Source organism: Kogia breviceps, chromosome 4 (genome assembly GCF_026419965.1).
Source record: "Kogia breviceps isolate mKogBre1 chromosome 4, mKogBre1 haplotype 1, whole genome shotgun sequence".
Taxonomy (NCBI): Eukaryota; Metazoa; Chordata; class Mammalia; order Artiodactyla; family Physeteridae; genus Kogia; species Kogia breviceps.
This window is the reverse complement of record NC_081313.1, coordinates 64,222,956-64,250,832: the sequence shown is the minus strand read 5'-3', so window position 1 is coordinate 64,250,832 and position 27,877 is coordinate 64,222,956. Positions and strand designations below refer to the sequence as shown.

At 43.8% G+C, this 27,877-nt stretch overlaps 2 protein-coding genes across 8 annotated transcripts in view; both read right to left on the bottom strand.

Moving 5' to 3' along the window:
- CKMT2 (creatine kinase, mitochondrial 2) overlaps positions 1–9,526 on the bottom strand; it is a 28,368-nt gene extending 18,842 nt beyond the window's left edge. Inside the window, exon 1 of the mRNA XM_059060672.2 lies at positions 9,314–9,526. Coding sequence (XP_058916655.2) covers positions 9,314–9,524 — 211 coding nt within the window. The 5' untranslated portion in view covers positions 9,525–9,526. The remainder of the gene's footprint in view (positions 1–9,313) is intronic.
- A 6,828-nt stretch (positions 9,527–16,354) lies between these two features.
- Positions 16,355–27,877, bottom strand: part of RASGRF2 (Ras protein specific guanine nucleotide releasing factor 2) — a 244,035-nt gene continuing 232,512 nt past the window's right edge. For all 7 annotated transcript variants that reach the window (XM_059060647.2, XM_059060646.2, XM_059060648.2 and 4 more), the window contains exons 24-27: positions 22,454–22,533; positions 20,941–21,058; positions 20,315–20,383; positions 16,355–16,772 (exon numbers count right to left, since the gene is read on the bottom strand). In XM_059060647.2, the coding sequence (XP_058916630.1) occupies positions 16,680–16,772; positions 20,315–20,383; positions 20,941–21,058; positions 22,454–22,533 (360 nt within the window). In that variant the 3' untranslated portion in view covers positions 16,355–16,679. The remainder of the gene's footprint in view (positions 16,773–20,314; positions 20,384–20,940; positions 21,059–22,453; positions 22,534–27,877) is intronic.

Genomic DNA, 27,877 nt, shown 5'->3' with positions numbered 1-27,877 from the left:
GCCTGATTTCCAGAAGGAGGATATCATACCAGCCTCCTGTGTATATCTCCTTTTAAATGCATGTAGGTCTAAGGGAATGGGTCCTTTTCCCTGGGCTATTCTCCAAGGCACCTTACAAACCGGACTCCTTTACTCCCAAGTACTTCTCACTTTTAATCTGCTATGAAGCCCCAGGCCTGGTATCCAAGCCAATATAGAATCAATTTTGTGAGCTAGCTTCCTGGATCAAAACTTGAGAAAAAAAAAATCTACTTACATAACCCTAAACACGTCCTTTTCAGCCACTGATTTTGAAATCCTATCATAAAAGCAACTGAGTGAGGCTGGTAGGCATGTTTTCAGCATTTCCCTGCTCAGGCTCCTGGTCTCTGTGAGCTGCCCCTGAGCACGGTAGCCCAGCACAGGCTCCTGACCTCTCAGCCACGACAGGCTGGCTGCCCTGCTGGGAGCCCACTGAGCCCATCCTTGGCGGTTTCCAGGGGTGATCCAGGGGATGCTACCCCACAGATAACAGACGAAGCATCACTGCATGGCCTTCCTTCCTCCAGGGATCCTTCTCGGACTGAGCAGTAGGTGGGGAAGGAGGGGCCAGATGAGGAGCAAGTACTAGGTGTTGGGGAAATTTAAGTCTCCCTACACCCAGAAATTTCTCTCCAAAAGACAGAGGAGAGAAAGAAAACAGCTTTATTACTGACTAAGCATGAAACCAGAATTGTGATGCACATCAGCTAAAAAGACTGGAAAGACAGAACAAAATCTCACCCTCTTAAAGAGCCGTGCAGATAGGACCCTCCTACGCATGTTCTTCAGGTAACTCAAGTAAGAGGACATGACAGCACCATTTGTCACACAGAGTTCACTCTAAATTCACCTGATCATTGGGGTGGCCATTTGTGTTAGCTAACTGCCTTTATCCAAAGGGAAAATGAGCTGCTCCCATCTCTCTGACAGCAGGTCTTTACCACTGCGCCTGGGAGATTGGGGTGCTATCTTCCTGGTGTTTACATTTCAAAGAGATGGCTCCCAGGCCTTTGAGAAAGACAGTCCTGGGTTGTTAAGCTGGCTGGAAGCTTACTTAGCTTTGAAAAACATTTAAATACATCTCAAAGGGGCAGAGACAGAATTTACAAGTTTTCTAAAGGAAATGCTTTAAGAAAAGGGAAGGGAGCATTCATTTTGTTGTCTCCCTCTCCCACACACTGGGGAGGACGGTATCGGGAGCTCAGCAGGGCTCAGGTCAAGGGTGGACATCACTCAGAGCTGACCTGGCACTTGGCACATGTAAGAGAAAAGACCCAAAGACCACAGGACTGGGTCATAGTTTTTCTTGGTTCTCAAGCCCACTGGCCCGCAAGTGATAGGTTCTCAGAAAATGCTGGGTGAGTGAGCGAACGAACAGTCATAGAGACACTGGGGTGGGAAAGGACTTTAGAGGTCATTTAGCTCAGTCTGAATGCAGGAATCCCTTTTCTTTCAGCCCTCCTTAAATAGCAACAGTGCTGGGGATCTCATCACTTCCCAAAGCAGCCCATTTCACTGTAGAATAAGTGGAATTATTAAAAATCCTTTTCATATCTTAATAAGGGGGGAAAATTAGTACTTTCAAGTGCCAAGTACTTTCTCTACAACAACCCCAAGGAGCAGATATCTTGCCCCATGTCAAAGATGAGGGACTTCAAAAACAGAGAGGTTAACTGACAGCCAAAGGTCACACAGCTAAAGAGAAATCACATGTATTGAGTTTCAGTAGTAGTTTCTTATTTAAATGAAGATCCTGTTTTTACTTATCAGGTTTAATAACAAACAACATTACAGTATGTTTGGATGGAGTTGCCAGACATTTCTAGCTGCCTCTGGTTCTTTATGCTCTCTCAGGGATACTGGACCATTTCTCTCAATCAGGGTTTGCAGAGAGGACTCGAGAGAGGATAACTGCTGGGCCAAACTGCCAACCAGCACACAGGTCTCGTTCTGGGCAGCTCTGAGGGACAGAGGAACCAGGGGGTGTGCCCTCGGGGCTTCCTCCACCCTCCAGGAACACCAGTGACCACAGACTTCCAGAGGTCATCAGGCAGTGTGGGTCACAGTCACCGTGAATGACACTGATGTGTTCTGGGGGGGGAGGGGTCACAGTGGGCAGTGATGGAGGGAGAGGCAAGACAGGATGATAAGATGGTGAGGATAGGTATCTTTTTACTTATCTGTCTGATAAATATGTAAGTGCCTACTATGTGGCAGCTTTTACAGAGGGGAAAATTCTCCTGTAGCATTTACTTTATGCTGGGCACATGGTTCTGTTAGCTTTACAGTTATTACCTCATTAAATCCTCACAACAGGGCTTCCCTGGTGGCGCAGTGGTTGAGAATCCGCCTGCTGATGCAGGAGACACGGGTTCGTGCCCTGGTCCGGGAAGATCCCACATGCCGCGGAGCAGCTAAGCCCGTGAGCCATGGCCGCTGGGCCTGCGCGTCCGGAGCCTGTGCTCCGCAATGGGAGAGGCCACAACAGTGAGAGGCCCGCATACCGCAAAAAAAAAAAAAAAAAATCCTCACAACAGACCCATGAGGTTGATACTCTTATTAGCCCCATTTTATAGATGAGCAAATGGAGGTAACGAAAGGTAAAAGAACTTGTCCAAAAGCACACAGTTTGTGAGTGGCTATACCGGGATTCAAGACCAGTGGTCTCTTTTCCTAGTCCATGCTCTTAACCAGCACCCGACCTGGGCAACTACCAGGTAAAGGAAGTGTTCTTCGAGGGGAACCAGAGCCCCATGGGAGTCCCTGGGAGGGCCTGGAGCTGGCCCAGCTCACTCAGCTATACTGTTTGAGGGAGCTTGCCTGTCTTAATCAGACTGAGGTATTACTTGCTTCCACCTGCCCTGGGACTAGTACCTGGACACAAACTGCAAAAGATCAGAGCAGAAATAATGACTAGACACCGCACACCCTTATGTATAAACAGATGACTGTGGAGGCCTGGTGCATCACCTCTCTATGGCCGACTGCCTTCCAGCTATCCTCCAGGTGGGAGAATGGCCATTGCCCTCAGTCCACACCACACTTAGTCTACTTTGGAATGCTGCAGAAAGGAAGAGAGGAAGAAAGGCTAACTGTGCCCCCTGTTCAATGCCTAGGTCCATAATCTTCTGGATGAGGACACAGCGTACTGGACCACTGTCACTCATCCAAATTTGGCTCTGGGGAGATTCTATAGCAGATAAGTCCCCTGAAATTTAGAGAGTTGAATTACACTGGTACTGAACCTGCCTAGGATGTGTAGTGGCTGCCTGTCCCCAAAGGTCCAGAGAAAACCCATGATGTGGGGACAACCTTGACTGATTCTAGATTCCAGAACACCTGCAGCTACTAGGGGCAGATCCAAACGGGGCCTGGCACTTATGAAGCGCTGAACATCTGCCCACATCTGTTACTATCACTGTGCACTCCTTTTGAGAGGCCCCTCTACAGGCTGCCCACAGAGTGTTTGAGAACATTCTCCCTTCACCTCAGCAGCACGGAACTCGGCTTTGTTCAAGGGCAGGGGGCCTGAGGGCTCTCTCCCTCCTTCTGACAGATGGAGGGTTACCTACTGAACACATTGAGAGCATCCCCCAGAGACTCAGGAAGCCCACACCTCCTGGGTGTGGGGCAATTGCAGAGCCTGCCTGGATCCACAGCAGGCTTCTTCCTTGGTATGCTTCTGCCTGAGACCCTCTGTCTTGCACCTTAATCAGGCCACTTCCTGGGCCAGGCCCTCTCCTAGTGCCTCTCTGGGTCTGCTCAGCCAAGACAGAGCCTTTTCCCTCAGCACCCCTCTCTCCTGAGGACACAGGTGCCCCCTAGTCCAGAGTGGGGTACTCAGCCAAGCAGGGGTGCCTGGTCATGCAGGGATGTGTATCCCTGATAGGCCAGCCCTAGTTCTCTTCTCCAGCCCACAGCCCTGCTGTGCCTGCAGCTTGCTCCCAGGCACCCTCCCTTCCTTTAGCCCTGATGTCTTCTAAGAGCCTTTCTGCAGGACAAGTTACACTTAGCTGCTCCAAGTCAGGAATTCTGCTCTTGGGGAGACAGGTAAATAAAGGCCCAAGCTAGAGGGCAAGGTGGGAGTCTTCTTTTGGTCCTAAAAGGCTCCTGCTGAGTAGTGCTGGGAGAGTTAGGGGCAGGAGGTGACGGGGAGCAGCTCTGTATGGCCCTCTCCTCTCTCCCTGGCTGTGATCAGAATCATCTGGACTGCTCCGTGAGCTACCGCAAACATTTTGGAAAGTGATCCAGGAAACATCAAGTAACATAAAAATGTGCACACCCACTGGCCCGGCATCACACTTTGGAAATCTGTTCTGCAGAAATAGAGCTGCCAGGGCTTCCCTGGTGGCGAAGTGGTTAAGAATCTGCCTGCCAATGCAGGGGACACAGTTTCGAGCCCTGGTCTGGGAAGATCCCACATGCCGCGGAGCAACTAAGCCCGTGTGCCACAACTACTGAGCCTGCGAGCCACAACTACTGAAGCCCATGCTCCCAGAGCCTGTGGTCCTCAACAAGAGAAACCACCACAATGAGAAGCCCGTGAACTGCAGCGAAGAGTAGCTCCCACTCGCCTCAAATGGAGAAAGCCAGCACGCAGCAATGAAGACCCAATGCAGCCAAAAATAAAATAAATTTAATTTTTTTAAAAAAGGCTAAATTTCTAAAAAAGAAAGAAAGAAAGAAAGAAATAGAGCTGCCAGTATACAAGGAGAGAGGTACAAGGATATTTAGTGAAGCACTATGTGTAGTGGCAAAAAAAAACCTAGAAGAAACCTGTCTATCAGAGGGAGAAGGGTTGTATTAAATGTGACACATTCAGACAATGGAATATTCCACAGCTATTAAAGAATCAGTTAAAACTGCCTCCACTTTACCTGGATGCATGTCTTGCCATAGTCTTAGGTTAAAAAGGGAAAAAAAACTTTCAGAGTAATGAATATGAATGGTTCCAATTTTGTAACAATGATATATGTATATATGTATTTGCATATATTTATAAGACCATCAAGAAAAGTAGTAAAGGTGATTCTTCAAACTGCAAAAAGCATTACTAAAGAGCAACAGACTTGGAGTAGGCAGATTATTAATTTTCTCTTAATAGAATTCTGTATTGCATCACTTGTAAAAATCAACTTGGGTTGCCTTTATGATCAAAAATAAATGAATTAAAAGCTAAAAAAAATCAACTGTGAAGTGTGCTAAAAATCCAGATTTCCAGGCTCCATCTTTTGAATGAGTGGCTAGAATGGGACTGTCCCATGTATGTTGTATAAACTGCACAGGCAATTCCCAAGTCCTGCTAGGTCTGGGAAGCCCAGGAATTGCCTACCCGACCCTCAGCAACTCCCTCTCTATAATGGGCTTGATGAGACCTCTCCCTGAGCTGTTGTGAGGACTAAGTGACAGGCCACAGTAGGCACTGAATAAATGTGTCTCTTCCCCCTAGTGACCCTAAGCCTATGGGACAGCTATCACTCTCTCTCCACAGCCACCCCTGGTTATCCCAGACTGGTCTGCCCCTTCTCTGAATGTTAATTTTAGTTTACATTTTTAGCAATTAAAGTGTTTCATCTGGGGCTTCCCTGGTGGCACAGCGGTTGAGAGTCCGCCTGCCAATGCAGGGGACACGGGTTCGTTCCCTGGTCCAGGAGGATCCCACGTGCCGCGGAGCGGCTGGGCCCGTGAGCCATGGCTGCTGAGCCTGCGCGTCCGGAGCCTGTGTTCCGCAACAGGAGAGGCCACAGCAGTGAGAGGCCCACGTACCCCCCCGCCAAAAAAAAAAACAGAACAAAAACAGGTAAAGTGTTTCATCTAATTGTTCTATTTTGCAGTCTGAGGACAAGACTTTATTCCAGAAGGAGTCCATCATGTACTTTCTGGTCCACTGCTCATCCTCTGAAAACCAGCATCAGGGTTCACAAAATGGATTTACTCAGTTGGGATCCCAAGTTCTTCTTCCAGACTCTGACCCTTTACCCCGGCCTTTCCTTCCACCTGGAATGTCCTTTCCATCCCTGCATGCCCAGTCAAACCTTACTGTCTTTTTTTTTCTTTTTTAACTATCATTTACTAAACTCCTACCATGAGCCATGCGTCATGCAAGAGGCCCTTACAAACACTGTTTTCAGTCTTTGAAACAATCCTTCCAAGTAGGCATTATTTTGTAGATGGGGAAAACGGGAAGAGGTTAAGGGACATGCCCCAGGTCTTGGGGTCAGCACCTTGATAAAGCTGGCATTTGAACCTAGACTTGTCTTTGGCCCTGGATGCAGGCTCCTTGCAGACCACAGCACCTCACAGGTAGCCCTGCACAGACCAGCAATTGGAGAGAAATCACCTTTGTGGTTTAGGACCTGGGAGTGACACAGATCTCTCCACTCAGGCTCCCAAGACCGCAGACGTGCACTTACCACAGCAGCTTCTAGACACAGGATCATCACCTCAGGGCATGTGACTCCCCCAGAGTCCCAGAAGTTATAAGCCTGTACTCTTTCCTGTCCTCAGGCTTCTGCTGAAGTGGCTCAGATCCCAGGTGCTCCTTCACCCTCTCCACTCTGACGCCAGGTTCCCAAAGCGCCCGTCAGCCACGCTGGGGCTGCTGCGCCAGCCTGCCTTTCTCTGAGGAGATGGGGTGTGGACTTTTCTTGTCTTTCCTCCCCCCTTCTCTCCTCTCTCCTACAGAAGTAGGGCTTGCAGGGGTGAGGAGGGAGGTAGTCTCTAGCCTTCACCCCATAGAAGCTGTCTGCCTCAGCTTCCCTAACTTGGAATACCTCATGACTCTTGATTTGAAAAGCACTGTTTACGGCAATAGGGCTGAAATCTGGCAGAACTTCTGGGCTCCAAGCCAGGGAGATTTCTATATGGGGTGCAAGATCACAGCCCAAAGCAATAGTGTTGTGGTATTCCTACACTTGCCCTCTCCACTAAAAAACAAGAACCACCACGTTAAGCCCCTTTGTCATTGTGCCCAAGAGCTCTATATCTCTGTCTCAGGCAGGCATACTGGGAGTCTGGGTGCTGGTTTAAGGGTTTTGTCTGGTTCTGTCACATCCTAAGATGTGGAGGCCTTAGGTTCTGTCATTGCCTCAATTCTGAGCCTCCTGGCTGTCCTGAGTATACTGGATGGAGATGCCATAGGTACCATTCTGCTGACTCAGAGTTATTTTTGGTCCAGCTGTAAATGGTGTCCATGTGTTTGAGCTCCTTGGAGGGCAAAGGAAGACCAGGGGGAGGACCACGTGTCAGCTTTCCCTCCAGAGAGAGTCACCCCAAACCAGAAGATGTCCTTGGGGTTGGACCAGCTCCACAGAACACTCTGAACAAATTCTTATGATGCCATTCATGGCCAGCAGAGAATGGCTTTCCTTCCCAGTTCTAAGGGAGCAAAGAGTTCAAGTTACTTCACCACCACCGGCTACACTGGTACTCTAAGAGGCACCCTTGGGCATTCCTGTTCTATTCAACAAGTAGAAAGTCATAAGCAGAGGGCTTTATGGTCCTTCCCTGTAAAACAGAGGTCTTTCCTAGGCTTCCTGGTGATGAAGACATACAACCATCACCAGGTTCGTCTCTCAAGGGTAAGTTGCTTTCAAGAAAGTAGGAAGCTAGGAAACCATCTAGTCCTTTGAAATGCTGTAAAGGAGTGGGACCCTCCTTCCTTACCCAGGCAGGAATGGGTGTGACCTCCAGCAGTCACCTTCAGACAGGCTCCCTGTGGGATTCCTGGCTCAGGGGCAGGAACTCCCAGAATGCTGACGCAGGGTCCCACGTGATTCCCTCTGGGAAGACAAATGGCTCCTTCTCTGAGCTGTGGCAGAGATGGAGACCCAGTGCCTCTGAGCCAGGGGCAAAGTGTGTCTCAGAACCAATCCTCCTCCTGCCTCTGAACACCCAGGACTCTCCATTCCTTATCTCACCCTCACCCCATATTTCCTGTACTTTCCTCATCCACCCCTTTAGGAAGACTGACCTGGCCTCTGGCCCACTGTCTAACGCTCAGATTTGGTCATGAAGCTGGTGGAGTCCATGGGTGCATGTGACACTCGTGCCCTTTGCTGGAACAGTGCCTTAACCCACAGAAGGGTTAGCTCTAAAGGCTGGGGTTTTGGAAAAGGTGCCTACAAAAGCAGAAGAGGAAGTGGAGCTCTCACACAGCCTAATAACGCCCAGATAATCCTGTAAGAGCCTGCTTAGGAGGCTCAAGAAGCCCCTTTGCCAAGTTCTGGTGGTTGTCATGTTCTTCTCCATGAGCACAGAGTAAACAGACCAAGGACACTAGCTCAGAAACAGAGGAAGCATGATTGCTGCAGATAGGAAAAGTGGCACTTCTGGAAACAGCCCACCAGGTGAACTAGCGTAGCCTTGCCATGAGGCCATCAACTGCCACCTCTGGTGATTTCACCTGACGCTGTGTGGGTCAGAGACAGGGCAATGCTCAAGGGAAGGTCTAAAGGGCAGCGCGGAGGAGGGCCGAAGGGTTTTGCCTTGTTCTGGTGAATGTCACTCTCCACACCCAGCAGAGTATTCGAAGGCAGAGATGTCACCCACTCAAGGGACAGGAACAGGGCTGACAGGAACCCAAGCAAGCAAGCAAGCAAGCAAGCAAGCAAGCAAAGAACAGTCCTTTGCCAGAGATGAAACACATGTAGGTCAATTCTATAACATTTTAACCTCCAGTGTGTGTGTGGGGGGAACAGTTCCTTGGCTCATTATTAATGTGTTAGTAATTTCAAAAATCAATCTCTAGCAATAACATTTACCAATTTAAATCAGGTCTAGCTACTGGGCCAATCAGTAATTATCTCCTTTCCAGGGCTCCAGAATGTTCATTTTTAAGTTAGCTTATCCCAAGTCACTGATTTGCACCTCTTTTGATGCTGCTGAGGGAAACCATTCCCAAAACTACTGAACTAGTTTCTACAAATTACAAGGGAAAGGAAGTTGAAGGCTAAAGTCCCCAATTCAGTGGCATTTAGATTTTTTTTTTCCATCAAGAAAAAGTCCTGATTCACTATGAAAAACAGGCACCGCAAGCAGGGTACTGACACGGTTCCAGCACCTCGAGCGCAGCTGTCCCACGGAATGGCCACTTGCGCCTGAGTGCAGGATGGCTCAGCCAAAGACAGACGCTCTGCCGGCTTCTTTAGAGAGTTACCATGAAGTCTTCACACAGGAGCGGTGCCCAGGTTCCGGCCTACAGCCCTGGGTCCACTGCTCACAAAGCCCCACCCTGGCTCTAGCAGTAACGCCGCTTTAGAGGAATAAAGCCGAGTTTCACAGCCTCACTGACCTTGGAGCCGGGAGCCTCCCACGTCCTGCCGCTCGCGAACAGCCCAGGACTGTAGGGGGGGGCGGGGGCCTGGCCTTGAAAGGGCTCCCGGGCGGGGCGGGGCCGGGCGGGGCCCGTCTCGGCCAATCCCGTCTGAGGCCTCGGGACGCACTTGGTCCCCGAGCCTTGCCCTTGAAGGCCGGACCCCGACTCTTCCGCCTTTTTCTAGCATCTGCCCTTTCCCTGAAACGTTTCCCTCCGCTAAATCCGGTGCTGGAGGCTGCCTCTCCCCGAACTCTGAGAGGGGTTCCTGGGCCCGCAGCCCGCCTGACGGGCTGCGCAGGCCTGCCGGCCCCGGCCTCGGGGTGGAAGGACCGTCGGGAAACTGCTGCACCTGTTCGGGAATTTGTTCCTATCTTCCTTCAAGAGCCCATCCCTGGGGCCCCATTAGCTGTGGAGGATGGTCCCTTCTTCCTGGGACCCTCCCCTTTTCCCTCTCCCCTCTCCCCTCCAAGCTAAGGAAGACGTCTAAAGCTCCCTCTCTCCAGTTTTTAATCATGCTCTGAACCAGGGACCAGGACGTCTCCTTCCAGCTCGTTGTCTGGGGCCTGGATTCAGGCACAATCACTTATCTCTTCTAGATCAGGCCAGCTGAAGTAGATTGTTAGACAATCTCACTTTATATCCACACCAGCTTAATTTACTACCCAGAAGGTCCTGCAGGCCATCGCCCTGCTTAAAAATAGCCCTCCTTGGAACATACACCACAAATCAGAAAGGTTGACTGTAAATAGCAATGACCCCCCAGGACTTTGGACTGCAGCCCTGCATTTCAGAGGGAGCTGCCCAGGCCTCTGGTGATGGTCACGTACCCAGCTTCTATGGCCACCTGCACATCACCAGCTGATTCCTTTCCCTTCCTTCTCAGGACCCAATCCATGTACAGAGGGGATGATGGAGCCGGGCGTGGAGCCCAGGAATAACCTCCCACCTAGAGAGGTTTTCTTTCAGAGTTGCCACCTCTTTTAAATATGACCCAAAGCAAAAAACAAATATTTTACCTTTGCATGGGGGTACTGACTGGGAGAGTGCACGAGACGGCCTTCTGGGGTTGGAAAGTTTCCTGATTTGGGGGCGGTTGTATGGGGGTACACACATGTAAAAATTTCTCAAGCTGTACACTTAAGAGTCTAGCACTTTACTGTGTATTGGTCTTACCTCAGTTAATATATATGCCATCATTATAACCCAGCTTACAATGAATTGACATTTTTACAAAGTGATACTTACCCTTTCTGCATATGATATACTCAGATATTTTCTAGGCTCTCCTATGTTCTTTCATTAAACAATTGCAGACTGGGACCAACCAAACTGTTCCTCTAAAGAGTTGAGTTCCCAGTGCACACATTCTGTCCTAATGGACCATGGTCCCTCCGGCTCCCCTGGCAGAAGAGGCGGCAAGCTAGAGGTCTGTGGGGCTCACCAGCTGCTGTTTCGCTGTTTCGCTGTTTCATGGCAGTTCAGGCATCAGGTGAAATAAATCCAGTGAGCCTGAAATAGCCCAGATCCCAGATCCACAGAACGGTGAGGCTTTTGAAGAGCATGGAGATGTAGAATTTAAAGGATGGCAGTTGCAGTGAGAAACCACTCTTTTTTCTCAATTCCTTACTAATGGACGTTTAGCCTCCCCCCACCTCCCACACCTTACCTCAACCCCTCATCTTTTACAGTGTAATTTTACATAAGTTAGTAAGTAAGGCCAGAAGAGAAGTTGGGATTTTATTGAGAAAAGGGGTGTGGTATCTTCTTTTGGGGGCCTAGTCATCCTCACGCTTACAATACATGTGGTGTGATGGGATGGCAGCCTCCACAGGTGACTCAACAGGAATTCCAGATTTCCAAAAATCCTTCAGATGTGATCTCTGCCATATGACACATACTCCTTTCTTATCATTGCCAACTCCCTTCAGAGGGTGGAGGAGGCTCTTTGCACACATAGTGGCCAGGGTGGCCATGTGGCTTGGTCTTGCCATAGGGACAGGAACAGAAGTGAAGTGTGTAACTGCCCTATCACTCGCTCTAAAGGAGATCTCCCGTCGTGGGCTTATTCTCTTTTCTGTTCCCAAATCCAGCTGGAGCCTGGATTTAGCAGGACCCAGATTTGACCAGTGGGCAAGGGCGATGCCGTAAGGAATGACCAAGTAACAAGAGGAAAGGAACCTGGGTTCCTGAATCCCCACCAGGCTGATTGCTCATTTCAGAAATGGAAAAGGAAACCAATTGGACAGGAGGGAGCTACATTCTTCCTTTCCTCAGTTCTCTCTCGTGTTCAACAGCTGTGTCATGTTTCCTTCAGCTCTAAATGTTAGGACAACTTCATCTACTTGATAAAAGTTGAAGTATTTTCCTATGTATTATTCCACGTAACTATTGCAGTAATTCTAGATGGCTCAGGGGCTCATCCAGGGTTGGAGCCAGTGACGGCTGGGTCAGGCCTCCACCTCAGCACTTCTCTCCACAGCCTGTTTGTCAGCTGCCATTAGGTGAACAGAGCTGTTTGGACAGTAATGAGTTCTGTGCCTGGAGGTGGTCAAACCTGGGCTGACGATGGCACAGGAAAGACGTAAGCCCTGGAAAGACAGTGGAACTAGATGACCCTTAAAAGTTTTTTTGAGGTCCTCCAAATTCTCTAATATTTTAGTACCTGAAGCATGGCTTCCTCTAAACCTTTTCCCCCACTGAACTTCAGAAGTATAACAAAAGAATATCTGAAGGAGCCCATTGTGATGAAAGAGACAAGATAGAAAAATGCTAGAAGAATCAAATGAAGAGACTAAGGAGATTTTGGAGAATTCAAGAAAGGCAAAGTTTAATTTGCATACAGGCATAACCCACACCTCACCCGGCAAGTGTTAGGCCACAGCACAAACCCCTCTGGCGGAGTCACAGATGTCCGTAGATTTGCAAAGCAACTGGACACAAACAATATACTTCTCAAAGTAACACACGGATTTGTCCATCACGCACACATACAAATCACAAAGAAATACACTTAAATCCTCTGCAGAAGAGTGATGAGGATGGTAATCAAGTTACCTCACATTTGGACAGCACTTTACAGTTGACAATCTAATCCACTTTGTCCTCATGATAGCCCTGTGAGGTAGGCAGCACAGGAATCACTATTAACTCCATTTCACGATGAAGAAACTGAGAATCAGAGAGGTTTCAGCACTGGCCTAAGGCTTTAGATGTAGATCTGAGCCTAGGACTCAGGGCTAGGATGTCTAGTCCAGTGCTCTTTCACAACTGCCTTTCCATGGAAAACTCAACAGTGGTGTCAAAGACAGTGGTTCAACATCATTTATTGATGAACTATTATTTTTCTTGAGCAAGTGAGATCAAGTACAATCAAATCAACCCTAATATTAATGTCATGTGGTATGGTAGCCAAGATGAATAATTTTCTGAATCATTCATGTGTTTATACCTACAACAAAACGGTTGTTTTCTACTTTAGCTCTGCCCTGCCTTAATTTTAAGTCACTGACAGACACGGAGAAACGACACTCTGATTAGATTTCATTGACTCAAGTCTTATTACCAGGATTCACACAGTGGCGTCTGTAATCAAGTCATTATTTAAAGCTACAATCTGTTGTCTTTCTGAAATGAAAATGAATCCTATTCACTTACTCCTTCTGGCTGTGGACATTAGCCTAGCTCTATCCTTTAGCCATAAATAATATGTTATCTTTTATACCATTTCAACAGCAGTAAAAATGATAAACTTCAGAGGCTGGTTTTTAAAAAATCTTATAAAGGGAAAGGTTTTTTATTTTTATTTTTTTCCCATCCAGGGGGAATAAAATAAAACTTTGAAAAGAGAAGCTAAATAAAATCCTTTATTTTTAAAATAAAAGTTAATTTTATTAGGAACAACCCCTCTATTGCATTACTCTTTTTAGTTAAGAATTTAAAAGTGGCCCAATCATTGCTGACCCAGGGTCTTGTCTGTTATAGCACTATGAGAAAAAAAAAAAGAGGGGCGGGTCCATCATCACCCACACTCCAAACTGGAACATAACGGAGTTTTCTCTGCAAAGGTATTCAGTATCTGTACTGAAATTTAGCAAACAGTAATGGGGACTTGGTGTGAAAGCCAGTTGAAAATATTGCAACAGTTGTTTAAAATTCCCTCTTTAAATTCCTTCAGAGAAACACTAAGGAAAAGTGACAACATTCTACTTCATGCCTGAATCTGTATAATATATTGGCTTATGTAAGAGATTTGTCCCTGTAGCAAAACTGGATGTCTTAGTTAATAACCAAAGGCATCCCCTAAAATCCCCAAGATAATTTCATTGACAGTACAAAATGCGGGTATTCATCTGAAAGCAAGAAACTGGATTTTACTTCTGATTTTCTGGGTTCATTTTGCAAGAATATAATTGTTCCCTACTTGGCTGTTAGGGGCTGACCTCCCATCTACTCATAGAAATGGGTCTCATATAATAGAATTTATATAAGCAGACACAGCCAGGGGTGCACGCTACAACAGTCACACACAGCTTGCAAGGCAGAAGAGGATGGGTGCTTTAAAGAATCAAAAAGAAACCACAAATTGCTCTTGGGGATTTTAAATGTGACCAAATTGAAAAATGCACTTTCCTCTCCCAGCTGGCCCCCAAATAGTGCAGGTCATCAAAAGTAACTCCCTTGGAGGTGGAGTTCTCTCTCTTGCAGCTCCAGCAAGGCTTCAGACTCTACGAAGCAGAAGGAGGGGTGTGTGACTCTCAATTAAACGCAAAGGTCAGGGCTTCCCTGGTGGCCCAATGGTTGAGAGTCCGCCTGCCGATGCAGGGGACACGGGTTCGTGCCCCGGTCTGGGAAGATCCCACATGCCGCGGAGCGGCTGGGCCCGTGAGCCAGCGCGTCCTCCGGAGCCTGTGCTCCGCAATGGGAGAGGCCACATCGGTGAGAGGCCCGCGTACCGCAAAAAAAAAAAAAAAAAAAAAAGAAAAAGCAAAGGTCAGCATCGACTACTGACAGTGCCCAAAGTTGACCACTGGGGGGCGCTTCCAACATTCTGCAGGAAATATGCCTGAAAGCTTTGTCACTAGTTGAGGAAAACCTGTATGCCAAAAGGGGAGAGGTATTTGGAAATTCCTCTAGTTCCTATTTTTCTCTAATAAGAATGGCTGCATTGCCTCTGGAACGTTTGGGTCAGAGAATTAAGGGTCCAAACTTCCAGGGACAGTGCCCACCCTCCCTTCTGGAAGACTTAGGGGACTCTAAGGGCAGAGTCAGATGCATCAACCTTTCTGCGTGTTGCTCTGCCTGAAACTACTATGTGTGTGGTCCTTTCACTGATTTGTCCTGGTTTTAGTTCACCTTCAAAACTATGTTTTTGCACCAAGAAAGTTAACCTTACTTTCTTATTCTTTTGCAAGACTTTGAGGTGCTTGGTGCAATTGACATATATTAGTTCCAACTCTGTTCCTGAACATTGAGAAACAAATTGTAAGTTATGCATTGTTAGGATCCAAACAACCCATGCTTCTTATCATGCATCAAATGCATCAACCTCTTATTTGAAATTAAAGAGAAAAAACAAGCAACTTTCTTTTAAAAAAGAAAAATAAAGCATCCAATAAGTCACCCTCCTTGGGTTTAGTGCTATCCTGTTGGCTAATATGAGCTATTGAAAATATTATTGGAATGGTCTTCAAATATTTTAAGTATTTTCTTTTACTTACTTGATATTTCACTACATAGTTATGTACAGACATGGCTCTTACCATGCAGGAAAAATGTACATTCTCCACCTCTGTGGGACATTATCAGTTCTCTGGGTCTTATGAGCCAGCAAGTTGAATTTATTAGTCAGCTGTCAGCTCTAACAACATAATTAAAGTGCAAAGAAACAGAGAAAGCAGCCAGGTCAATTTTTTTTCATTGTCTGCATCAATATGCTTCATGCCTGCCAGATGCAATAGGCTCAGGTAACAATAACTCTATATCTTTTCTCTTCTTTGAAAGCAGAGGTCTCCCTGAGAAGAGAAGAGGGAAGTAAACATGAGATAGCCCTATTTCTCCAACAACCAACAATCCTGAGAGAAGCAAGGTTGCTTTCCCAGCCTAGGGTAGGAGGACTAACCCCTGCATTTGGTTTTCTGACACAAGGGCTGTTGAGTGGTTGGGTCCATTTCCCATATACTTACAATATTTTCACTCAGAAATGTCTCAAAATTTAGAGACTGGGGAAGAACCTTCTACCAACAGCACACGGAAGGGTGGGTTTTAAAAAGAAAATCCCACTAAACAGCTTAAAAAAATACAATCAACGTTCATAGTGAGGCTAAAAATGGTTTGTGTAAATCAGAATAGATTCCCACATTACCAATGGTGGGGAGCGGCGGGGGGGAAGAAACCAAGCACAGCAAGGTGCAGAGATTATTTTTAAGTATATCTTTTCACTTAGCTTTGAAACCCACTCTTCCCCGTAGCACTTTGTGGCCTTTTGTCGTATTCCACAGTTTTGCCGGTGAGGTGCGTGGGCATCATTTGGCAAAGCCTGCACCTGTCTCTCCAAGGGCATTGGCTTCCTGGTCTCCACAGCCTCAGGAAGAAGCCCCCCACTCCTCCACCTCGAGAGAGCCACTGGCTGGGCTCCGCAGGGGCACAGCTACTGAGTTTTTAATTATGGAAATGTTACGTACAAATCCACTTGACTTTCAACCTGTCTTTCCTGTCCTGTTGCCTAAAGACTGAAAGAGCAGTTGCAGAACATGCCATTCTTCCAGTATAAATATTTATGATGCACTGAGAACCATGCACATGCTGAGGACTGAAATTGCTTATGTGTCGGCCCATCCCTACAGAGGCAGCCTCGGCTCTTCTGGAAGCCTGTAACAAAGGAAATGTAACAGAAGCAGTTAAACCCTAGGAGAAGACCGGGAGGTGCACCGGGCCAGTAAAGTGCCCGCGAAACATCACAAGTCTTTTCCAAGGACCCTCGTCCCCGAGTTCTAATAGAACATGCAGCAGAGTTTAAAATTCCTCTTTTACCTGCTTCATTAAAATGGCTACCAGCACCTCTCATCTTATATTCCCTCATGCAAATGTGCCCTCAGCTTTACCAAATATCACTCTCTTCACCTTCCCACCCAAGTCTGAAGCATCTGTCTTCAACTCCAACCAACTGGGCTTCCCTGGCTGGAGACAGAATTCCCTTTTGGTTCCATCATCTTCGGGGGACAAAGGAGACTGTCTTCGTCTCCATCACCCCCGTCCTCCCTGCACTGTGGGAGGCGTGGCATGCACAGTTCTGTCCCTTCTGCTTTCCACGAAAATTCCACGGACTTGGGGCAAGGCTGGATCGTCAAGCAGGGAGCCGAGGTTCAATTTTTAGAGACAGCTCATACAGTGTATCTTCATCTATGATGAGGGCTTTGTCAAGCAAGTACTGAGTGACCTGGAGAAAAAAGGGGAATCCCCACGTTGAGTTTTTTCACAACACCAGTACGTACATTTTTTGGATGGAACCCGACACAATTCAACGTTTTCTCCTAAGCACTGAAATACTTCAGGTAACTAGAACAATTATGAATATATTCTTACTATAAAAAAAAAATCACACATCTCTAGTCCTCTGTCAGCTCCCACCCCCAGGCACTGCCCTCAAGAATTGCCACTGTATTGAGAATCTGCCTGCCAATGCACGGGACACGGGTTCGAGCCCTGGTCTGGGAAGATCCCACATGCCGCAGAGCAACTGGGCCCGTGAGCCACAACTACTGAGCCTGCGCATCTGGAGCCTGTGCTCCGCAACAAGAGAGGCCATGACAGTGAGAGGTCTGCGCACCGCGATGAAGGGTGGCCCCCGCTTGCCGCAACTAGAGAAAGCCTTCGCACATAAACGAAGACCCAACACAGCCAAAAATAAATATAAAAATAAAATTTAAAAAAACTTCTAAAAAAAACCCTGCTATCAGCTGGTTGTATTCTCCCAGACGTTTTTCTGTGTCTTTCTAGACATTACCATGCACTTACAGAAATCATTTTTTCCCCTTGTAAGTGGTATCAAAACGATACATTTTATTCTGCTTTTGTCAAACTAGAAGTCATGGAGAGCTCTCCATGGCAGTACAAAGAGCTCTAACTGCTGTGCACCATTAACAGTGTGACCTATCAGAGTTTATTTAATGATCTCATATCAATGGGTGTTTTTGGTTGCTGTCAATGTTTCACTATGACACAAAGTTACAGTGAAGTCCTTGTTAGCATGTTTCCTAGTGCTCACATGTGAATGGTCCTCTAGACACTGGAAATGAAATGAAAGGAAAGGATATGGAAATGAACATGTTGGAACATGGGGTGGCTCCATGAAAATATTTCTTTATTTTTACTGAGATATAACAGACATAAGTAAAATTAATAGCTTGATTAGTTTTGACAAATGTAAACACCCATGTAACTTACATATATAGCATGCTAGAGAATAACTCCATCACCCCAGAAAGTTCCCTCATGCAGTTTCCCAATTAACCTGCTGCCAGAAGCAATCGCTGCTCAGATTTCTATCACCACATGTTCTGTCTGCTCTAGAACTTCACATAAATGGAATCACACAGTATGTACTCTTTTGTGTCTGGCTTCTTTCACTCAGCATAATGTTTTGAGATTCATTTATATTGTGGTGTGTTTCACTGGTTTGTCCTCTTCCATTGCTGAGTAGTGGGTCCATTGTATAGATGTACCACAATTTGTTTATCCATTCATCTATTTATGGACACCTGGGCTGTTTCCAATTTTTGGCTATTATTAAGAAATGCTATAAACATTTTATACAAGACTTTTAATGGGCATGTTTTCACTTCCCTCTTGGATAAATACCGGGATCATACGGTAGATGCATATTTAACATTTCAAGAAACCTCCAAATGACACAGTTTTCCAAAGAGGTTGTACCGTGTTACTCTCAGCAGCAGTGTATAAGAATTCCGGTTACTTGGTATATCAATTTTTTTTTTTTTTTTTTTTTTTTGGCGGTACGCAGTCCTCTCACTGTTGTGGCCTCTCCCATTGCGGAGCACAGGCTCCGGACACGCAGGCTCAGCAGCCATGGCTCACGGGCCCAGCCGCTCCGCGACACGTGGGATCCTCCCGGACCGGGGCACGAACCCGTGTCCCCTGCATCGGCAGGCTGACTCTCAACCACTGCACCATCAGGGAAGACCGGTATATCAATTTTTAATTTTAAAAGATAACATAAAATGACCTCCAAAATTGTTGTACCTATAGTACATAAGAGCACCTGTTATCCCATACCCTAACTAATGTTTGCTGTTATCAATATTTTAAAAATTTGTCTTTCTGATAGCTGATAATGATGCTTCATAATTTGCATTTTTTCTTATTAATGAAGTTGAACATTTTCCAAATATTTATTTGTTTCTTCTTCTGTGAGTTACCTGCTTATAGCTTTGTCAATTTTCCTATTGAGTTGTTTATGCTTTTCTTATAGATTTATAGGAATACTTTTATTCTGTCTCTTTGTTTTACATGTTACAAATATTGTCTCCTAGTCTACTGCTTGTATTTTGACTTTTTAAACAATTGCCCTTTGTCATATAGAACTTTTAGATTTTGATTCAGCAAAGTTTATCAAGCTTGTCTTTTACAGATTTTGCATTCTGTGTTTAGGGTCTTTCAAACCCAAAGGTCATGAAATTTTGTCCTATATTTTATTTAAATAATTTAATATTTCTTTTTATATTTAAGTAGTGAATTCATCTGGAATTTATTTTTGTGAATGGTATAAGATAGAGAGCCAAAATTCCTATTCTATTTACACAATGGTCAGTTTCTTTCTGGCGCTTTCTTTAAATGTCTCCTTTATCCCATATTAGATTTTAATATAGACAAAATCTGCATCTGGACTTTATCCTGCTCCATTGAGTTTGTATTCCTGTGCCAATATAGTCCTGTTTTATTCACTACAGTTTTAGTGTCTGTATCTGGTAGGGAAAGCTCTCCCTTACTCTTATTTTTCAAAAAGTCCTTATTTTTTTTTTGGCCGATTAAAGCTTTCTTGAGTTTCATAATAAATATGTCAGGGGCTTCCCTGGTGGCACAGTGGTTGAGAGTCCTCCTGCCGATGCAGGGGACACGGGCTCGTGCCCCGGTCTGGGAAGATCCCACATGCCGCGGAGCGGCTGGGCCCGTGAGCCATGGCCGCTGAGCCTGCGCGTCCAGAGCCTGTGCTCCTCAAGGGAGGGGCCACAACAGTGAGAGGCCCGCGTACCGTAAAAAAAAAAAAAAAAAAAAGTATGTCAGGTTCCATGAACTAATAGGGATAATTGGCTGTGAGTTATACGGGAATCTTCTGTCTTACTTTCTCAATTTTTCTGTAAAGCTAAAATGATTCTAAAAAATAAGTCTATTAAAAAATGAAAAGAAAAGAAGGAAGGAAGGGAGGGAGGGAGGAAGGAAGGAACGAAAGTAAAGAAAGAGGTAATAAAGACCAGTTATGTTTGGGATGGAGTAAGGAAGGGGGTATAAGACGTGAGATGAATCTTGAAAGATGAGTAGGGACCACATAATGCAAGACTTTTGGGACATATCAAGATTTTTTTCTTTCCTTATCCTAAGAGCAAAGGGAAGCCAATAAAGCAAACAACTTCCACTGTGTGTCTCAGAGAGTTGTATCTGGCTGTAAATTTGTAGAATGGACTTGCGTTCTGTAGACCAGGTAACAGATATTGGTAGTTTGGACCAGGGGTGGTTCCAGCTTCACAAGAAATACAGGATGTAAAATAGAATTTAATGATGAACTGATATTCTTTCTGCTTTCTTTCTTGTTTTTCTTACTCAGAGTTACCAAAGGTTTGTCTGTTTTATTGGTCTTTTCTTTGAGTCAGCTTTTGGTATTATTGATCTACTCTACTGCTGTTTCCAATTAATTAGTTTCCACTTTTTTCTTCATTAAATTCTCTTACAACCACACAATATTACCTTTGGCTGATGGTCTATTCGATAGGAAGTCTGCTGAAACTGGCGTATCTCTCTGATGATGTGTGATATCTGACAGAGAAACAACAAAAGCAAAGCCTAAGTACTGCCCTGTGCTGCAGCACATTCCTCTGGGAGCCTGTCCCAGAGGAGTCAGTCCCCTCCTTCAGTGAGGTATCTGGAGCCCTGTCCGATCATGCTCCAGGCCCCAGGGCTTTCTTGCCCTTTAATGAGCCACACAAAATGTTAACAGCAAGGAAATACTGAATTCACCATCAGGGAAACAGCTGGCATGGGGTGGCCTCAGGAGTGGCAAGCCCTGGGTGCTAGTGTCCATGGGCTCCTTGCTTCTAACTTGGTGTTTAGAACCCAGCTGTCCAGCAAGAAGCCTCAGCATCTATCACTGGTCAGTCCTAGAAAGTCATTCCTGGAGCTTTATTCCCTACCTTCTTTGTCCAGATTGCAAGCTGAAACGGGCCTGCGAAAATCTCCTGAATCAGCCAACATCAGGTGTGCCCCACCAGTGTCCACCTCGAGCGCAAAAAGCAGTGAACTTCCATGACGTCGCCTCTTCCCTATAAGCCACTGATGTCACTGAGACAGCCTGATGGTATGAAATTCTCACCTACCATTCTCATCTTGGAGAAATTGACGAGGCCTTCCTCAGTAAAGTTTGGTGTTCCTTCTTCAATAAATGCCAGGTCTGTCAGGTACATCCCCAGATAAGGAACAGCAGGGGGGTTACAACTGCAAGACCAAGAGGTACTGTTGTCATGCTCATTCCCACAAGTGTCCACTTACCTCGGCAACTGTGCTGCTCCCACCCTGAAGAATAAAGTCTTTTAATTCCATTTTCAGAAGCATACTTAGGATATGCAGAGTTTTAAATATGCCTCACAATAGAATAGGATACAAAATTACCGCCCATGCTTTACTATGTGTTTGAGGCAATGGTATTTCAAACAACAGGATGTCTTACAGACAAATACAGACGTTTGCTAGAGAGACTTGCTTGCAGTATTTATCTGCATTGGCCACACTTCTCTGAGGGGTAAAAGCATGTAGGAAAACCCCATGCCCTCACCTCATTAAAGTGCAAACATTCAACCTTAAAGAAGTGGATGGAAAAAAAAATCAATGTAATTAGAGCTTGTAAAACTTGTTTTCTGTTTTAGTTAGTATTTAAATGTTTTAGAAGGTATAGACTTAATTAATATCACAACTACATGCTAAAGTGAGACCTTTGCTGTTTGGAAGGAGGATGAAATTGTTTTTTTCAAGGAGTCTAGAGGCTGAGAATATGGCCTTTTGATCCAGAGTGAACTGGGTTTGAGTCCCTGCTTGACCACTTACTATGTGATGCAGGGCAAACTCTCTGAACCGCAGTTTCCTGGTCTGTAAAATGGAGACAATAAAACTTATCTCTTTAGTTTGCTGTGAGGCTTAAATTAGACACATCAAGCACTTCACATAGAGTCTGTCATTTAGCAAGTATTCAGTGAATAGTTCTTATACTACTGTTGTCATTGTTGTTACTATGAGTCTTTCTCTCATGGCATCACAGGACAATATTTTCCAGAATAAGGCAAGTATGTGCAGTAGATGATAAGAAAAGAAGTTGCAGGAGAGTACATGTTATTCTGTCTCTCTCTCTCTCTGTGTGTCTCTGTGTGCACGTGGGTATGTGTGTGTGTGTGTGTGTGTGTGTGTGCATGTATGTAGAAAGAGAGAATGATCCAGCAATAAAAGGTCAAAAATACATAACAATAATCAATAGGCACTGGAATATTTAAATTTAAAAATCACAGGAAATCACTGTGTTTAGATTAAGAAATACCAAGAAACTCTTTATAGTAAAAGAGTTTGATTTACTCTTTATGTGGTTTGATTCACTATGGTGATATTTTCTTCTTATTTGGAAAGCTCTGCATACCATGAGTATATCCATAAGCTATTTACTTACTGTGTCCACAATATTCCAAATGAAAAGGGAAATCAGGAAAACACCTATATGATGGAAGTTGTTCCCATTTGTTTTTCTTTTCAAACCAAAGTAGGAGGTAAGTGACTATTTGTACACTATAAAAATTAAATAAACATATTTGTGAATTATGAATAATTTAATAATTAAGTTAGACATACTTTTTAAGGGTTTCTCTGAGATTTTTAAATCTTCCTTCAGATGAAATAGTCTTCTGAAGCTTGTCCATTAGAGCTTTTGTCTAGAAAGAAACAAATAATTTAGTATGTCATGAAAATATTCCTATGGTTTGGCAAGGTGGTAAGTTACCAAAAGATGCTCAGTTCTCTTCTACAGTGGCAGTTACTGATACCTTTGCCAGACTATTGTGATGTGATACGACTTTCAAAGTATAGAGGGGGGCATTATATTTAAATTTAATGTTTAAAAAAAGGAGGAAGAACATGTGGAGAAGAAAAGTGACTACACTAATCATTGAGTCAAAAAGAGAGAAAATGTGTAGAAAAGAAAAACTGTAATGCACAAGAAACTTAGAACTTAAAGACCTGAAAAGCACATGTTGAATAGGGAATCTTAAAGGAGAGGTCTTCTGTCAGTGAGTTTTCATGATGAATATTTTCGACTGTTAATTTCCAAGTCATCAAAGCACATGTTCTGTTGCTTGGCTATGGACTGACCAATACCGACTCTGATGAAATGTGACATGTATGTGACAGGATAATATGCTCTTTGTATCCAGTGCCTAATGGCTGAGGCCACCAGCGCCTTAGAGGGAGGCAAAACCCAGCCACGACCAAGGGGTCGGTGTCCAGCTTTTGGATTCTGATATAGCTGTTTGAAGCCCACTTTAAAAATACTATTCTATAAAGATGCAGAGGTAGAGAATGGACTTGAGGACATGAGGAGGGGGAAGGGTAAGCTGGGATGAAGTGAGAGAGTAGCATGGACATATATACACTACCAAATGTAAAATAGATAGCTAGTGGGAAGCAGCCACATAGCACAGGGAGATCAGCTCGGTGTTTTGTGACCACCTAGAGGGCTGGGATAGGGAGGGTGGGAGGGAGACCCAAGAGGGAAGAGATATGGGGATATATGTATACGTATAGCTGATTCACTTTGTTATAAACCAGAAACTAACACACCATTGTAAAGCAATTATACTCCAATAAAGATGTTAAAAAAATTTTTTTAAATTAAAATAAGTAAAATAAAAATACTATTCTAATACCCATTCATCATGAAATCTCTCAAAAACTAGGGAACAGAAAGTAGCTTCCTCAATTTTATGAAAAGCATTTACAAAAAGCCTGCAGCTAACACCATCCTTAATGGTGAAAAACTGAAAGCTTTCCCCCCAAGATCAAGAACAAGGTAAGAATGTCCTCTCTTACTATCCTATTCAACATAGCACTGGAAAGTCTAGCCAGAGCAATAAGGCTAGAAAAGGAAATAAAAGACATATAAATTGGAAAGAAAGAAATAAGATTGTTCCTATTTACAAGTGGCATAATTGTTTATGTAGAAAATTCCAAGGAATCTACAAAAAACTCCTAGGACTAATAAGTGAGTTCAGCAAGGTTACAGATACAAGACCAACAAAAAAAAAAAAATCAATTACATTTGTATATATAACAATGAATGTGTGGAAACCAAAATTAAAACCACAAGAACATTTAAATATCTCCAAAGAAAATGAAATATTTAGGCATAAATCTAACAAAACATATACAGGACTTGTATGTTGAAGATTTCAAAATGCTGATTTCAGAAATCAAAGAAAGCCTAAAGAAACTGTGAGAAATACTGTCTTTATGGACTGGAAGACTCAGTGTAGTAAAGATGTCAATTCTCCCTAAATTGATTGGTTTAATGGAATTCCAATGGAAATCTCAGTAAAGTTTTTTTTTTTTGTAAACATCTTTATTGGAGTATAACTGTTTTACCATAGTGTGTTAGTTTTTCTTTTACAACAAAGTGAATCAGTTATACATATACATATGTTCCCATATCTCTTCCCTCTTGCATCACCCTCTTTCCCACCCTCCCTATCCCACCCCTCTAGGTGGTCACAGAGCAGAGGTGATTTCCCTGTGTTATGCGGCAGCTTCCCACTAGCTATCTAATTTACATTTGATAGTGTATATATGTCCCTGCCACTCTCTCACTTCGTCACAGCTTACCCTTCCCCCTCCCCATATCCTCAAGTCCATGCTCTAGTAAGTCTGTGTTTTATTCCCGTCCTACCACTAATCTCTTCATGACATTTTTTTTCCCTTAGAGTCCATATATATGTGTTAGCATACGGTATTTGTTTTTCTCCTTCTGACTTATTTCACTCTGTATGACAGACTCCAGGTCCATCCACCTCATTATAAATAACTCAGTTTCATTTCTTTTTATGGCTGAGTAATATTCCATTGTATATATGTGCCACATCTTCTTTATCCATTCGTCTGTTGATGGACACTTAGGTTGCTTCCATGTCCTGGCTATCGTAAACAGAGCTGCAATGAACATTTTCGTACATGACTCTTTTTGAATTATGGTTTTCTCAGGGTATATGCCCAGTAGTGGGATTGCTGGGTCGTATGGTAGTTCTATTTGTGGTTTTTTAAGGAACCTCCATACTGTTCTCCATAGTGGCTGTATCAATTTACATTCCCACCAGCAGTGCAAGAGGGTTCCCTTTTCTCCACACCCTCTCCAGCATTTATTGTTTCTAGAGTTTTTGATGATGGCCATTCTGACTGGTATGAGATGATATCTCATTGTAGTTTTGATTTGCATTTCTCTAATGATTAATGATGTTGAGCATTCTTTCATGTGTTTGTTAGCAATCTGTATATCTTCTTTGGAGAAATGTCTATTTAGGTCTTCTGCCCATTTTTGGATTGGGCTGTTTGGTTTTTTGTTATTGAGCTGCATGAGTTGCTTATAAATTTTGGAGATTAATCCTTTGTCAGTTGCTTCATTTGCAAATATTTTCTCCCATTCTGAGGGTTGTCTTTTGGTCTTGTTTATGGTATCTTTTGCTGTGCAAAAGCTTTTAAGTTTCATTAGGTCCCATTTGTTTATTTTTGTTTTTATTTCCATTACTCTAGGAGATGGGTCAAAAAGGATCTTGCTGTGATTTATGTCATAGAGTGTTCTGCCTATGTTTTCCTCTAAGAGTTTGATAGTGTCTAGCCTTACATTTAGGTCTTTAACCCATTTTGAGTTTATTTTTGTGTGTGGTGTTAGGGAGTGTTCTAATTTCATACTTTTACATGTAGCTGTCCAGTTTTCCCAGCACCACTTATTGAAGAGGCTGTCTTTTCTCCACTGTATATCCTTCCCTCCTTTATCAAAGATAAGGTGACCATATGTGTGTGGGTTTATCTCTGGGCTCTCTGTCCTGTTCCATTGATCTATATTTCTGTTTTTGTGCCAGTACCATACTGTCTTGATTACTGTAGCCTTGTAGTATAGTCTGAAGTCAGGGAGCCTGATTCCTCCAGCTCCATTTTTCATTCTCAAGATTGCTTTGGCTATTCGGGGTCTTTTGTGTTTCCATACAAATTGTGAAATTTTTTGTTCTAGTTCTGTAAAAAATGCCAGTGATAATTTGATAGGGATAGCATTGAATCTGTAGATTGCTTTGGGTAGTAGAGTCATTTTCACAATGTTGATTCTTCCAATCCAAGAACATGGTATATTTCTCCACCTATTTGTATCATCTTTAATTTCTTTCATCAGTGTCTTATACTTTTCTGCATACAAGTCTTTTGTCTCCTTAGGTAGGTTTATTCCTAGATATTTTATTCTTTTTGTTGCAATGGTAAATGGGAGTGTTTTCTTAATTTCACTCTCAGATTTTTCATCATTAGTGTATAAGAATGCCAGAGATTTCTGTGCATTAATTTTGTATCCTGCAACTTTACCAAATTCATTGATTAGCTCTAGTAGTTTTCTGGTAGCATCCTTAGGATTCTCTATGTATAGTATCATGTCATCTGCAAACAGTGACAGCTTTTCAGTAAAGATTTTAAGACATAGTTTTTATCCTAAAATTTATATGGAAGTCACAGCACCTAAGGTAGCTAAAATAATTTTGAAACAGAAGAATAAAGTGGAGGAATATAGAAAGAACTCTCAAATCTCAAAGGTAAAAAAAAACAAACAATCTAATTAAAAAATGAGCTGAAGACATGAGTAGGCATTTTGCTGAAGAGGATATACAGATGCAAACAAGTACATGAAAAGATGTTTAATGTTATTAGCCATTAGCAAGTGCAAATTAAAACAATGGTGAGATTTCAAAATGGCTAAAACTAAAAATAGTGATAATACCAAATCCTGATAAGAATGTGGAGAAACTGGTTTACTCATACACTCCTGATAGGAATGTAAAATGGTACAGCCTCTCTAGAAAAGAGTGGCAGTTTCTTATAAAACTAAATACACAATTACCATATGACCCAGCAATCGCACTTTTAGGCATTTATCCCAGAGAAATGAAAACTTATAGTCACATAAAGCATATTCATGAATGTTCATAGCAGCTTTATTTGTAATAGCTGAAACTGAAAACAACCCAGATGTCCTTCAAGGGGTGAATGGTTAAACGAATGGTCATATCTATAGCAGGAGGTACTGTTCAGCAATAAAAAGGAACTAAGAATTGATACATGTAACAACTTGAATGGATTTCAAAGGAATTATTCTGAGTTTAAAAAAAGGCAATCTCTAAATGTCATATACTGCATGATTCCATTTATACAACGTTCTTGAAATGACAAAATTACAGAGATGGAAAACAGATCTGTGGTTGCCAGGAGTTAGGGAGGGAGAGGAGGGAAGGTGGCTGGGGCTATAAAAGGGTGGCAGGAGGGATCCTAGTGATAGAACTGTTCTGTATCTTCACTCTGGTAGTGATTACATGCATCTATCCCTGTAATACAAGCACACTAAACACACACACACACACACACACACACATGCACACACACAAATGAATACATGTAAAAGTAATGAAGTCTGTATAAGATTGGTGGATGGTATCAATGGTTAATTTTGTGGTTGTGATATTGTCTGTAGCTATGCGAGATGTTACCACTGAGGGACACTGGGTATAGGGTGGAAGCGATTTCTATTATTTCTTATAATTGCATATGGACCTACAATGATCTCAACATTAAAAGTTTTTTAAAAACAGTTTTTATAAAAGCTGTGGCTTTTATTTGCAAGGTCTAGGCTTTATTCACAGAAGAATTTGCCAGTTCTAGGGGCCAAACTTGGGATTCTTAGAGCATTCCATTTTTACTAAGGAATGGGGGGCAGGGGATAAAAGATATGTCTTAGGCTTGGTTTCTTGCTACATACGGAGGAAATTAAAAGGCTTGGAGAGAGCAAAGAAAATAGAGTAAGAAGCAATGTCTCTGAGAGGGGCTTAAACCCTCAGAAGGGGCAACAGAAACCAGACAGCTTTGAGGAAATGTCAGCAGAATATATGCTATTCTTCCTGCCTGAAACCCTTGAAGTGGGCACCCTGAAGATACCCTTCACCAACTTTGGGTGGTCACAACAAGGAAGGCACAGTGGTC